Below are 12802 nucleotides of genomic sequence, written 5' to 3' on the forward strand. Positions count from 1 at the left end.
TCTAGCCTTTACCCTCTCATGTGAGGAAAAGGTAGTGTTTTACCCTACCCTCAGGTTGTTCAAGTGTTAGTGCTTGGCTTGAGAAGGGTGTGCTAAGCAAGGCCTTCTGTATAAGGTCAGTGCCATCGCAAGGCCTTATATTGAATTTTACCCACAGAATCTAGAATTAGCCTAACAATGAAAAATTACTCAACTGTAAGCTCCTTGGAGGGAAATCCTCCCCACATACACTATAAAGTGCCATGAATATTGATTGATAGCATCTTCTAAATAATAAGAGCAGCTGCAAAAATAATAATAAATGGCAGATAATGGAGTAAAATCATGATAGGATATAACCTTTTTAATAATTAAGAATCAATGTCCATAGATTTATCTCCTCCCAATTAAGTCACTGCATCGGACTCTTTCAGACTTAACAAATCAGCTATTATTCTTTTCACAGATCCAGCGGCTTTCTTGGTAGCATGACACTGGGATCACGTTTTGTGCCCTGATAATCGCACAGTCTTGTTCTATTTTATCCGGTTTCCTAGTAAAGCTGAAAAAAAAGGGCAAGAGAACAATGAAAAGGGACCAGGCTTGGTACTACAAGGTATAATGAGCAATTATAGGCTAAAGGTGCGACCTTATGCATACTGGTTGGGGAATGCTGCGATTTGTATGTTTTTCTCTCTCTCTCCAAACATGCCTAGCATTGCACCCTAAGTGTAAAATCCATCATAAGCTTTCTGAAAACGTGCCTTGGGATTTTAGTCAATCTGTTTTGGAGGACAATCAAAGATACTTTGGGGCAGAAGAACAATTCCCCCTCCCTTCTATACTAAAGGTGGGCAACCTTTGGGTCTCTCAGCACATTTGAAAATTTGAGAATCTGTCCTGGGCACAACCATACAATGGTTGCCATGGGTGTCTATAACTAGTCACAAAGGACAAGTAACTTGCACAGAAGCATTTATGGGAAATTCACGTGGGAGCAGCCAAAGGCTCCTGCTTTGCTTTGAAGCAATCACAGCTGCCAGTAAGAAAATATTAAAATACTTTTGAAATAAAAATAGGGAGAATTGGGGTGTCTTGGTGGGCAGCAAAGAAGATGTCTGGGGACACAATGGAGCCCTCAAGGACAACGCTGCCTATCTCTGTGCTAACCCTCTCTCCCTAACTAAGAGGAAAACATGAAGCTTACAGGTTCCACTTGGGTTCTGTGCCATCATTCCACCGCCATTTATTTTCATCCTCTGAATACGTCAATCCAATGAAATAATCTCCCATTGTTGTTTTATTGCGGATAAATTCCTGGCAAACAAAGAAAAATAGCGACATTCAAAGATCCATCCCAAGGGGAGAGAAAAATACAACTGCCCAAGGAGGCCAGATCAAAAAGAGAGGCTCCCGTGCTTTCATCCAGTCAGAGGGAATCGTCTGCCATACAGGAGTGAGAAAGGGTGCCCCTGTCCCAAGTCCCCCTTCTGTTTTGCCTCTGGCCTCTGAATGGGTTTGGCAAGGAGAGGAGTTGGACGGTTCAAAGTTGATCCTGGGAGGAAGGTCTGCTTGCCTTTCGTCTGTCCACTGAGGGCTTCCTAATGCACATAGTTATTGTGTATGGCAAGCATGATGAAACTTGTGCCATTGCTCTAAACGAACAATTTATTGCACTCTTGTGATTGGCCACTTATGGAAGTTTTCAGGTCCATTACATGATGTCATAAATGACCAGGACATCTCCTGCTGTATCCCCTGGAAATCCTGGTATGAAAATAATCACTTTTAAAATGTTAATAGCTGGGGGGGAGTGGCATCTTCCACCACTAGATGGCATTGTCTCAATAGAAGTGAAGGGGGGGAAGTATTCAATACAAAGCACATGGTCACCCCTCTGTGCCCATGTAATGTAGCCCATAACAATCGTGGAGAAGGAACGAGGAAACAAAAGCAAAGCGTAAGCAATGCAATTTGTATATCTGTTTTTAACGTTCATTGTTTTTAACTTTTGTAAACCGCCCAGAGAGCTTCGGCTATGGGGCGCTATATAAATATAGTAAATAAATAAATAAATAATTTAAAGGCATAAAGGCAGACTTGGCCATCTTTCCTTAGGTTCATCCCATCCCTCTACAATAGCCTGATCCCATATTAGAGTATTATGAAATTAAAATGAGAACACTTGGGATTTTGCCCATATAATATAAAGTGCTGGTAACAATTGAAAACAGGCAGGAGGCCAAGGTCACTAGGCTGCAAACTTTAATATATGCAATGAGTAGATGGATCACTTCAGGTTTTAGGCTGTAATCCAGCACAAAATTAGGTTGCTTAAACTCCATGGATTTTGATATGGTTTTAAGTAGCTTTACAGAATTGCAGCCTTATGCTGCATTCCTCTGGACCCTTGCTCTTCTCCCATTCCCCTTGAGGACTATCTCTCTTGCTGCTCCTGATTTCCTAAGCCCATGCTTCACTTACCCTGCGTTGGTCACAATTGGTGCAGGCCTGGTCTACAACATTGCCTTGGACTGTTCTCTCTCTCTCTCATTCTCACACACACACACCTCTCACTAAGCATACTTATCTACTCCAAATATGACAGATGAGTTTGTTCTGTAATCCTTAACGTTATCATAGAATAGTAGAGTTGGAAGGGGCCTATAAGGCCGTCGAGTCCAACCCCCTGCTCAATGCAGGAATCCACCTTAAAGCATCCCTGACAGATGGTTGTCCAGCTGCCTCTTGAAGGCCTCTAGTGTGGTAGAGCCCACAACCTCCCTGGGTAACTGGTTCCATTGTCATACTGCTCTAACAATCAGGACGTTTTTCCTGATGTCCAGCCGGAATCTGACTTCCTGTAACTTGAGCCCATTATTCTGTGTCCTGCACTCTGGGATGATCGAGAAGAGATCCTGGCCCTCCTCTGTGTGACAACCTTTAAAGTATTTGAAGAGTGCTATCATGTCTCCCCTCACTTTGAAGCTGTTTCTAAGGTTTCTGGGCGGTAACAGGATTGTGGCTGCCTTACTGATGTCTAGGATGATCTGAAGACCCTTACACAAATCCTTCTCCCAGGTTAAATGAATGTTAAAGTTTGTGCACTCCCGGGCACAGCCTTTTCTCATCAGAGGGGTCTCAACCTTACCAGTTCTTTTTTGTCATTAATGATCACTAGGCCCGAGTTCCATTCTGAGCATTCGGACTGGCTGTTGAACCATACATCCGACACATCAGAAAACCAGTACTCACTCCCTCTGTACCTCTCCCACCTTGGGACATTCACAAGAACTGGGGCTGTAGCTGGAGACAAAGGAACACATTAGGGACACAATAATAATCGTGAAAATTCAAACTGTAGAGAGGCCAGACGTGTGACACCTAAACTGTAATTAGAACAGTTTTTTTCCTCATTCAGGTATCTTTGGAGCCTGGTTCCTGAACCCCCACAGTCAAGCTGCACAACATCGCCTGAAGGTCTTTACCTTGCAACTTGTCCCAACGTCATACATAGTAGCAGGAGAGGCAACTTCAGTGCATGTAGGTGTGTGGGGGAGGCAGGAAAGTTTTGGTCAATGGAGGCAAGATTTACACCAAGGTTCAAAGGTTCACAGTTGAATATACTCAAGATCACATTGCAAAAATGAAATGTATATTACGATCACTAGTTGTTGTTATATTGCTATATACTCCATAATAATCTAATGAGCTGTTTACTCATTCTCCCCCACCATGTGTTCAATGAACACATGAAAGGGGAGAAGGGCCACAAGCGCTGGTGCTCCCACTGGCGCCACTCTGCCCTCTGTGCATGAAATGTTAAACATGCGGATAACTTTATGTACATTAGCTCTTCTGCCACTCCGTTGAAAATCCTCATTGCCCCAGGGGTCCCAATCATGTGGAGAAGCCTATATACATACAGCTGCACATCCCTTTTACACTGAACACATGGATGTCAAGGCTGAGGCCAGCAGGTGCGCTAGTATCGTGGTGAGACCAACGGACGTGGTCCCTCCCCGCCCCCCCCTTGCATTCACTCAATACATGGCAGGGGAGGAACGAGTGAACAATCCACAGGTGCGCCTGAGCAATGAATACAGTGCTTTAAAATGGGGAGGGGATGAATTACCCTCTCTAAATAGTGCCTCTTGGTGGTATTCCTCATCTGGCTACTGACACAGGTATGTCCACATGATTCAGAAGAACTGCACATTGCGGCATTCATTACAGATGCCACCGGAACTGTCGGCAGAGAAAACTTTCCAGATTATTTGGGATACCAGATATAGCTGGTAGGGGCGGGTATATCTTGGAGAACAACTCTGCGTGTGTCTCTGCGTTTGCTTGTTTGTGCGTTGGTCTACATGTTTGTCTGTTCATAAATTAACAGGTTATTATGAAAAGCAATCAGATCCTGAACAGCTCGTTTTTTTAACAGCACAATAAAATAATAATATTGGCTTTGTTTCCAGGTTTATGGGTGTCATCAGACGAGGGTTTCATTGCACACTTGTTACTGGGTACTCAGCATCCTGCACGCCTCCCGGCCCTTCTAGCCTTCTTCGCCCAACAAAATAAGACCCCGGTAAATCCAAATTATTTTTGAGACAAAACTTGCTGCTATCTCCCGCAGTGTGCAGGAGAAGCAGCGGGATCAAAACAGGCCACTGAATGGGCCACGTGCATGTTGTTTACTTCCTTTTTCAAAAGAAGACGTAGTGAGGGACAAAAGCGCAAGCAGAGAAGTGACGGTAAGCAAACACGATTTCCCCCCATGTGATGACTCTGTAAAATATCAGAGACAAAATGATACGAGAGTTACCTTTGACTGTGGTTCTAATTACGGATCTTGCAGGAAAAGTAACCGTAGCTTCAGGTGGGCTTTGAGTAGTCTGTAATACTGAAAATTAATACGTTTTTGGCCTCTATTATCCACTTTGAAAGGCTTCACTGTAGCACTACAGCAGATTGATGAAAATCAAATTAGCTTAAGATTCAGCCATACTGAATCAGACCAAAGTCCTATCTAGTCCAGCATTGTGTTCACACAGTGGCAATAGCAACTTCCTATTCAGGTTCCCCAGCAACTGGCATAAGGGGCAAACTACGTCATGTTGAATATTCTCCTGTTTGGGGGCTGAAAATAGCTATTTTGGTGGGCATTTCCTAAAACACATTGGGTTGAATCCAGAGTTTAGGTATGCTTACTTCCCTTTGAAATCAGTGGGTCATGACTCATTACTAACTTTTCACATTGTTTATAATGCACCTAAATGCAACTACCTTAATCTGAGTCCAGCCCTTTGATTGTACAGGTTTCATTCTTTCTTACTTGGTCAGATGACATTTCCCCCTCTTTGACTTGCTTTGGGTTCAGCAACATTTATTTTCCTGTTTATTGGTGCTACTTTCTTTCTACATAGGTTATTTTAGTCAATCAGGGATCACATGGAGAATAGAATAAGACTTCTTAAGGAGTGTTGAAAAGCTGTTGAAAAAGAGGCGTTTTTCAACATTCAAGAATTTTCACCCCAAACATGGGAGGTGTTTCAGCTCAGAGCTAATTAATATGATTTCCCCTCAATTGAAACCCAAACACACATACCCGCCCCTACAATGTTTCACCAAGCTCAGAGTATTGCTGCTGTAAAATTACCTGTACAATTCTCCTCAGCAACAAAACTGATATTTCCCCTGGGGAAGGTCTGTGGAACTGAAAACAAAAGGATTTTGAATGGTATCTGAGGAGCGTTTCTGAACGTTGCTGCTAAAATATAGTACAGTTAAGAGCAATTGCTTTGTCATAATATTTTATTGTCAGCTGAGAGAGCTCATCTGGCATAATGGCTGAGAGCATAGTCCCTAGTTTAAACCTCAACACTATCAAAGGAATCCTATTCTATGTCTACTCAGAAGTAAGCCCCATTGAGTTCAGTGGGACATACTCACAGGTAAGTATGATCAGAGGATGATCAGAGGTCTAGAAACAAAGCCCTATGAAGAGAGACTGAAAGAACTGGGCATGTTTAGCCTGGAGAAGAGAAGATTGAGGGGAGACATGAGAGCAGTCTTCAAATACTTAAAAGGTTGTCACACAGAGGAGGGCCAGGATCTCTTCTCGATCCTCCCAGAGTGCAGGACACGGAATAACGGGCTCAAGTTAAAGGAAGCCAGATTCCGGCTGGACATCAGGAAAAACTTCCTGACTGTTAGAGCAGTGCGACAATGGAATCAGCTACCTAGGGAGGTTGTGGGCTCTCCCACACTAGAGGCATTCAAGAGGCAGCTGGACAACCATCTGTCGGGGATGCTTTAGGGTGGATTCCTGCATTGAGCAGGGGGTTGGACTCGATGGCCTTGTAGGCCCCTTCCAACTCTGCTATTCTATGATTCTATGATTCTATAAGTGTGTAAGGGATTGCAGCCTACGTAGCCTTAGGCAAGCTCCTGTCTGTCAGTCTCAGGCCTGTTTGCAATATTGAGATAATAACATTGATCTACTTTAAAGGGGGGTTGCAAGGGATGACTAGAACTCAAGAAAAGCACAATATAACACAGCATATTACACTGTTGTTGCTGTTGTTTTTGTTGTTATTTGGAATCGAGGTATGAGAAACATGGAACTAAACAGGTTAACAAGCCATTGGGACTGGGACACTTCAGTATTTATGTACTAATGGCTTTCATGTCACAAGGCACAAAATGCATATTTCAAACCCCAAAATCCCTAGCAAAAAAAAAATCTCTATGGTCATGATTTGCACACCCACATATACAGTCAATTAAAAAAAGGGACATATGTTAAAATAGGAAGAAGAGCAAGGCAACACTGAAACTAAACATTGACCAATACTCACTGAAAACAAGAAATAGGGATGTTCCTGTAAGTTTCACCAACACAAGGATTATTCCAGGAGCTGCACGCTGCCAAGTCATGCTGGCTGATCTGAAAATGTTCAGTAGTGTTTCATTAGCAATGAACGGCTATGATCCAAAGTACTTTGCATCACATGTAATAGCAGGCAATTGCTCTCTGTTGCATACAAAGGCCCCAATCTAATGAAAAGATAGTTATGCTTAAATCAAACCCTACTGAAACCAATGGGTGTTTCATGAAATGGTTGAGATTTTTTTTAATGGGTTTACCAGATTTGTGCCACCAAGAACCGAACATTAGTCTTGAACACAATTTGTGGTTGGAAACATTCCACGAAACAAGCAAAAACACGTGTTAATGCGCACACATTTGAAAAATGCACAACCCAGCCATCCCCGGGTGGATTTCTAAAATGCACACAAACATACCTTAATCAATGGGTGGATGTGTACCAAAATGTGCAGGGAAAATGGACACAAAAATGCATACATTTGAAAAACGTGCACACGCAAAATTATAAATTGCTGTGCAAAAAAAAAAAAAAAGCCATATGGAACCAGGGGGCTGTCTATATGTTGTCTTTGCCCTGGGGTGGCTCCAAATCCGTGCTGCATCATTTATATCATGCAGCCACCCCGTGGCAAAGAGCCAAAGATGCAGAGCGGAAAAGTCAGGGATTTACCCCGCTGTTTCCTGCCTGAGGTCAGTGCTGCTCTTCTCCATCTGTCCGTGCTCAGGTGCTGTTCTGGGGGGGCATTCCCAGGTGGAAGGTAACGGGAGGGGGAGGGGCACCCCAAGCGAGCCTAATGGCTGCCATAAAGCCCGTGCTGCCTTCCTCGATCTGGATAACTTGACGTCACCCCACACCAGCGAAACTGTGGGGCTTGGTGGAGCAGCACCAACTCAGCACTGTGAAGACAGCCCTCAGGATGGAACAAGTTTGGTGGTGGAAAAGCAGGATACTTGACAAAATCGAGTTCAGATCTGACCCTAGTCATTATGATGACCGGGATGACAACAGGAGAGGTTAAGCATGAATAAATTTAACTGGATCAGAACCAAGGACCCTGCCCTGCCCTGCCCTCTCAACAGACCAATACTTTCAGATTCAAGGTAGTAAGGAGGAGGAAGAGGAGGAGGAGGCTAAAAGGCTACTTAATGACTGGACCCCTTTCCACCCACCCAATATATTCTGTAAGACTACTATAATTGTTTATATACACACGCATGCACACAAATGCTCCACACATACACAGCTTACAATATAATGCATTATAGTAAGATGTCATAAGATAGATATATTTATTTATTTATTTATTTAAAGCATTTTTATAGCGCCGCCTCACCATTTCTGGCATTGAGGCGCTTTACAATAACACAAAAAACAATTCCATTAAAACCTTCAACCCATATTAAAAACAATGCCATTAAAACCCTCACCCTCAAACCATCAAAAGCCCTCAATCCCAATTTAAACCACCCCCTCCCCAAACTCTTGTGAAAATAAAAACACCTTACAAAGGCGTTTGCAGCAATTGAAAGTGGGAGCCTGTCTAATCTCCAGTGGCACATTGCTCCATAACCGGGGGCCAGCCACTGAAAAAGCCCTGGCCCCGGCACATTCCAATTTGTAGCGGGGGACCATCAGGGCACCCTGCTCCTGAGAGCGAGTCTGCCAATGGTGAGACACAGGAGAAAGGCGAGTGCTCAGGTATCCAGGACCCAAGCAATGCAGGGCTTTATACATGGTCAACAAGACCTTGTAGCGCACCCTAGCAGCCACCGGCAGCCAATGGAGCTCTTGAAGCACCAAAGTGATAGGAGACCACTTTGGGAGCCCCTTGACCAACCTGGCTGCTGCATTTTATACAGCCTGTAGGCGTTGGATTTGCTTCAAGGGAAGCCCTGTATACAACAGGTTGCAATAGTCCAGCCTAGAAAGAACCAGGGCCTGGACTGCGGTGGTAAGATCAGCCTCTGACAGAAAGGGGCGAACTTGGCGGAGCACATGGAATTGATAAAAGCAACTCCGAACCACGGCCCCCACCTGTGATGACATAGTTAGGGACTGGTCAAGAATAGCACCCAGGTCCCGCGCCTCAGTCACAATCCTTGGTCGGATTCCTGAAATAGGCAGATCTACGAGCTCCTGCCTCAAATCTGCCAGCCGCTGACCTCGGCCAATCACCATCAGCTCAGTCTTCTCTGGGTTAAGCTTTAGTTTACTATTAGACATCCAGTTACAGATCTCAGCCAGGCACCAAGACAGAGTAGCAATTGCCTCGCCGAGGTCAGACCCCACCAACTACTAAGCTATTGCGATACACTTTAGAAAATAAATTATAGAAATAATTCTCTAGAGAGTTTGTATGCAGGCATACACTCACACAAATATATCCAATAAACAAACTGAATACCAAATAGTATGTTTAAAACCACTCTGAAATAAATCCCACTGTGTCCAATGGAAGGCTGGATCTGCCCTGTGGCTCCCCTCCCCGATACATAGAGACCAGCAGCATTACCGAACCAGTCATGTGCTGTGGCCATGCGCTGAGAACATGTGTTCCAGAGAACAGAGAGCGTAAAAGGAGGGGGGTTGAGGAACTGTTCTCCTAATAGCAAGAAAAAGAATTTAATGACTTGGAGAGAAGGCAACATCTCTGGGCATCACCCCAGCTTCGGGAAGCAATACGCCTCACCAAGCAAGCTACCAACCGCACAGCCACCTCTCTCTGCCTGTCTATTTGAGCTCCCAGGCCCAGCCACCGAGTTGTAGCCAATGCAACAATTCCTTGAACCTATATCTCTTTCGCAGAATGTGTAGGCGCTCTTTTGATTTTTACCCTTGTATCCAATAAACTCAGCATTTCTTAACTTTTCTCCATAAAAGAGTCGCACCATTTTTTGTAAAATGGGGTTTGAGTTGGCATATATAGGATTTCACTGTTAGCCTTGTTGCTATCTCTTGACTTTTTTTGGCAGGCATCAGGTGCCAATCCTCATAATCAATCAACTACAATGCTGTCAGATAACACATAGTAGTGCCAGTTAGCTATCGAGAAGTGTCAAATATTCAGTATTCGCAGCCAAATACTTCAGCCAGATACCGTCAGATGTGCAATTCCAATCTCAAATATTTGGCAAATATTCAAGTACTTGGAAAATATCTGAGCCAGATCCACAGCAAGTAGAATATGACACTTTGAAAACGGTTTGAAAACTGTATAGGACGTGTGTCCTGGGCCCCAACAGTTGTCACTACTGTTATAAACCGTTCTAAAGCAGTAGTGTAGATCCTGCCCTGGAGTATATGCAACACTGACATTTGCAACAGGGAAGAATTTGAAGAAGCACATTTATTTCACCTCTAGTAAACTGATCTGCCCTGATCTAGCTGGAGAACATTCATGCCCAGAAGGTCCGTGGCCATGAGCTTAAGTCTATCTTGATGGGGAACTACATGCACAAATAGGTGTCACATAGGTCAATCACATCCCTAAACTCAACAGCCAGGGCTGCAGACACATCATAGTCACATGAAATTATGCCAGGAGGGGTGTGGGCTAAGGTGCTGGATTTAGTTCTACACACACGTACTCCAACTCCTGTTTCACAACCAAAGAGCTTTCTTGTTATTTTTAAAAGACTGTATGTGGACATCCCCACCTGGCCATACAAAAGATAGATTGGGATCTATTAACAGATCTTTGGGTCAAGGATGTCTGACTCCTGATCGTTTAACAATAGCAACAAAATTACTCCCCCCAACCTGCCCTAAATCATACTGCTGAAAGGAAGAAATCTTGGGGTAACCAGGAGTGGTGGTGGTGGGCCCTGTGTGGAAGGACTATAAGCTTCATTCAGTTCTGGTACTCAAAACAAATTCCTGGGCTCAGGGTTTTTTTCATTCTAAGTGAATGTCTTTTGCACCAGGCTCTGTATGGCAAATCTCAGGGTTCAAGTAAAACACGCAAGCTTGAAGTCTGCCCACCCCTGCTCTATATGATGAGAGCCAGTATATAGAGAAGGTCTTTGAGCCGCACTGGCTTTCCTCCCAAGCAGTGAATAATTTCTAAAATATAATACGAGCCATCAGGCTAGTGTGGGAACCACATACAGTGCCCTAGAAATGGTTTTCTTTTGTCCCAAATGTATATTGGCTTCTTACGGTCACATAGAACTGGGGGGACGGGGACTTCCTACATGCCCAGAAGCAAGTCAGCATTATTTCACACATTCCAGAGCAGAAACCCATTATTTTTTAAAGGAAGTTCCTGAGCCCCAGATCAGATTAAGCCCTGCTTGGAAAGCATTTTCAAATTTCACATTAGTTACATTTCCAAAGCTAATAGTATTTTATTTGAATCAGATTTAGCCACACATTTCTTATCAAAGGGGAAATATATAAGCCGTAAATGTTACTTATCAGGAGGACTCCGTAGCGATGAGAAAGCTGTCCGGTTCAATTCCTTAGCAGAAGAAAAAGGGCTGTGTGAACATCTTTCTTTGTTGTGTTTATATCCTGTGGTTCCCCTTTTCCTCTCTGCTATGGAAAAAGTAGTTTTCTTTTCCCTCTATCATTCTTAGTACGCAATTGCTATGCCCTAGCAGAAGATGCTACTTCTTCTTCTCCTTCTGTGTCAAGACATTGGCTTTATGTTTCACAGTCCTAGTTATGACATAGTTCTTCTTTCTCAAGGCTCCCTGTTAAGCAAGAGATTTGGAAATCAGACTCAGATGGTCACCGACACCACCATTACCACCCCCACCATTTTGACTGTACACTGTAGTACTGAGCCTGCAACCCTATAGCATCTTACCTGAATGTAAGCCCAATTGAACTCAGTAGGACTTACTTTTGAGTAGACCTCTTTCCTCATAGGGTTGCTGCTCCAGCCCTTGATCTTTTGGGTTGCCCTTTTCTAACTCTACAATATCCCTTTTGAGGTGTGGTGACCAGAGCTGTACATCGAATCCCAAGGGCGATCACAGCATAGGCTTATATAAGAACAGGATGATATTGGCAGTTTGATTTTTCTGCTATTTGTCTGCTCAACCTCACACTTAGGGCCTGTTCAAACAACATACTAAACCATGGTTAGGTTACTAACCCTTTTGCAACAAATGGATGGTGAGCACGGTTAAACTGTGGTTATGTAACCATCATGGTTAGGAGTGGTTCATATGACATGCTAAGTTATGGTTCACATGACACACTAAGACATAATGCTTAGCTCAAAATGCTTCAGCACCGTGGCTTAGCATGTCGTATGAACAGGATCATTCATACATAATTGCTTTTTGACTGCATGAGAAAAGCTACAGGCACTTGTTCCTTTCCAAAATTGGTTAGGATATAGTACATATGTTTAGGATGGGGGTCTAAGGCAGATTCTTTGGCTGGGTTAACACAACACACTAAGCCACGGTTTATTTTCTGACAGAACCCATGGTGGGTTTGTGTGTCATCAGTGGGATGTTTCCACCACCCATGATGGGTTAATCTGCCCAAACACCCCTCCCTCAAAACCCCTACTCTGCAGAAAGGGCATAGTGGGCTGTTTGCATAATCTATGATGCATAGCGGTTAGCAACCCTTCATGGCTTAGCGTATGTATGAACCCAGCCTTTGTGAGGGCAATAGTCTAAAAGACTTATGAGCATCAAGGATATAACTGCACCCTAAATGGCCCTGAAATCCCATATAGTTAACCTATCGTTCTCAACGATCTTGAGAAGCATTTATCTTTTTTCATATCCCACATTTTTACACACAAAAAACTGGTCCTCAAGGTGGCCTTAGATCTGTTGGAGGAGCCCTTCTCTGCATCCCACCAATGCAACATATACGCTATGTTGGGACAAGGGAGAGGGCTTTCTCTGTTGTGGCACCCTGACTGTGGAATGCCCTCCCCTTGGAGGCCCGATTGCTGCCAA

At 43.8% G+C, this 12802-nt stretch overlaps 1 protein-coding gene across 1 annotated transcript; it reads right to left on the reverse strand.

Annotated features, from left to right (window-relative positions):
- Positions 1-328: 328 nt before the first annotated feature.
- Positions 329-11497, reverse strand: LOC134400191 (C-type lectin domain family 5 member A-like). The gene is made up of 7 exons (XM_063128484.1): positions 11288-11497; positions 6843-6931; positions 5642-5698; positions 4808-4885; positions 3131-3285; positions 1187-1296; positions 329-541 (listed from the first exon to the last, which is right to left on the reverse strand). The coding sequence occupies exons 2-7, from the start codon at positions 6919-6921 to the stop codon at positions 424-426; spliced, it is 597 nt and encodes a 198-aa protein (XP_062984554.1). The 5' UTR covers positions 6922-6931; positions 11288-11497; the 3' UTR covers positions 329-423.
- Between the last annotated feature and the right edge of the window lie 1305 nt (positions 11498-12802).

This window comes from Elgaria multicarinata, chromosome 6 (assembly GCF_023053635.1).
Source record: "Elgaria multicarinata webbii isolate HBS135686 ecotype San Diego chromosome 6, rElgMul1.1.pri, whole genome shotgun sequence".
NCBI classification, from domain to species: Eukaryota; Metazoa; Chordata; class Lepidosauria; order Squamata; family Anguidae; genus Elgaria; species Elgaria multicarinata.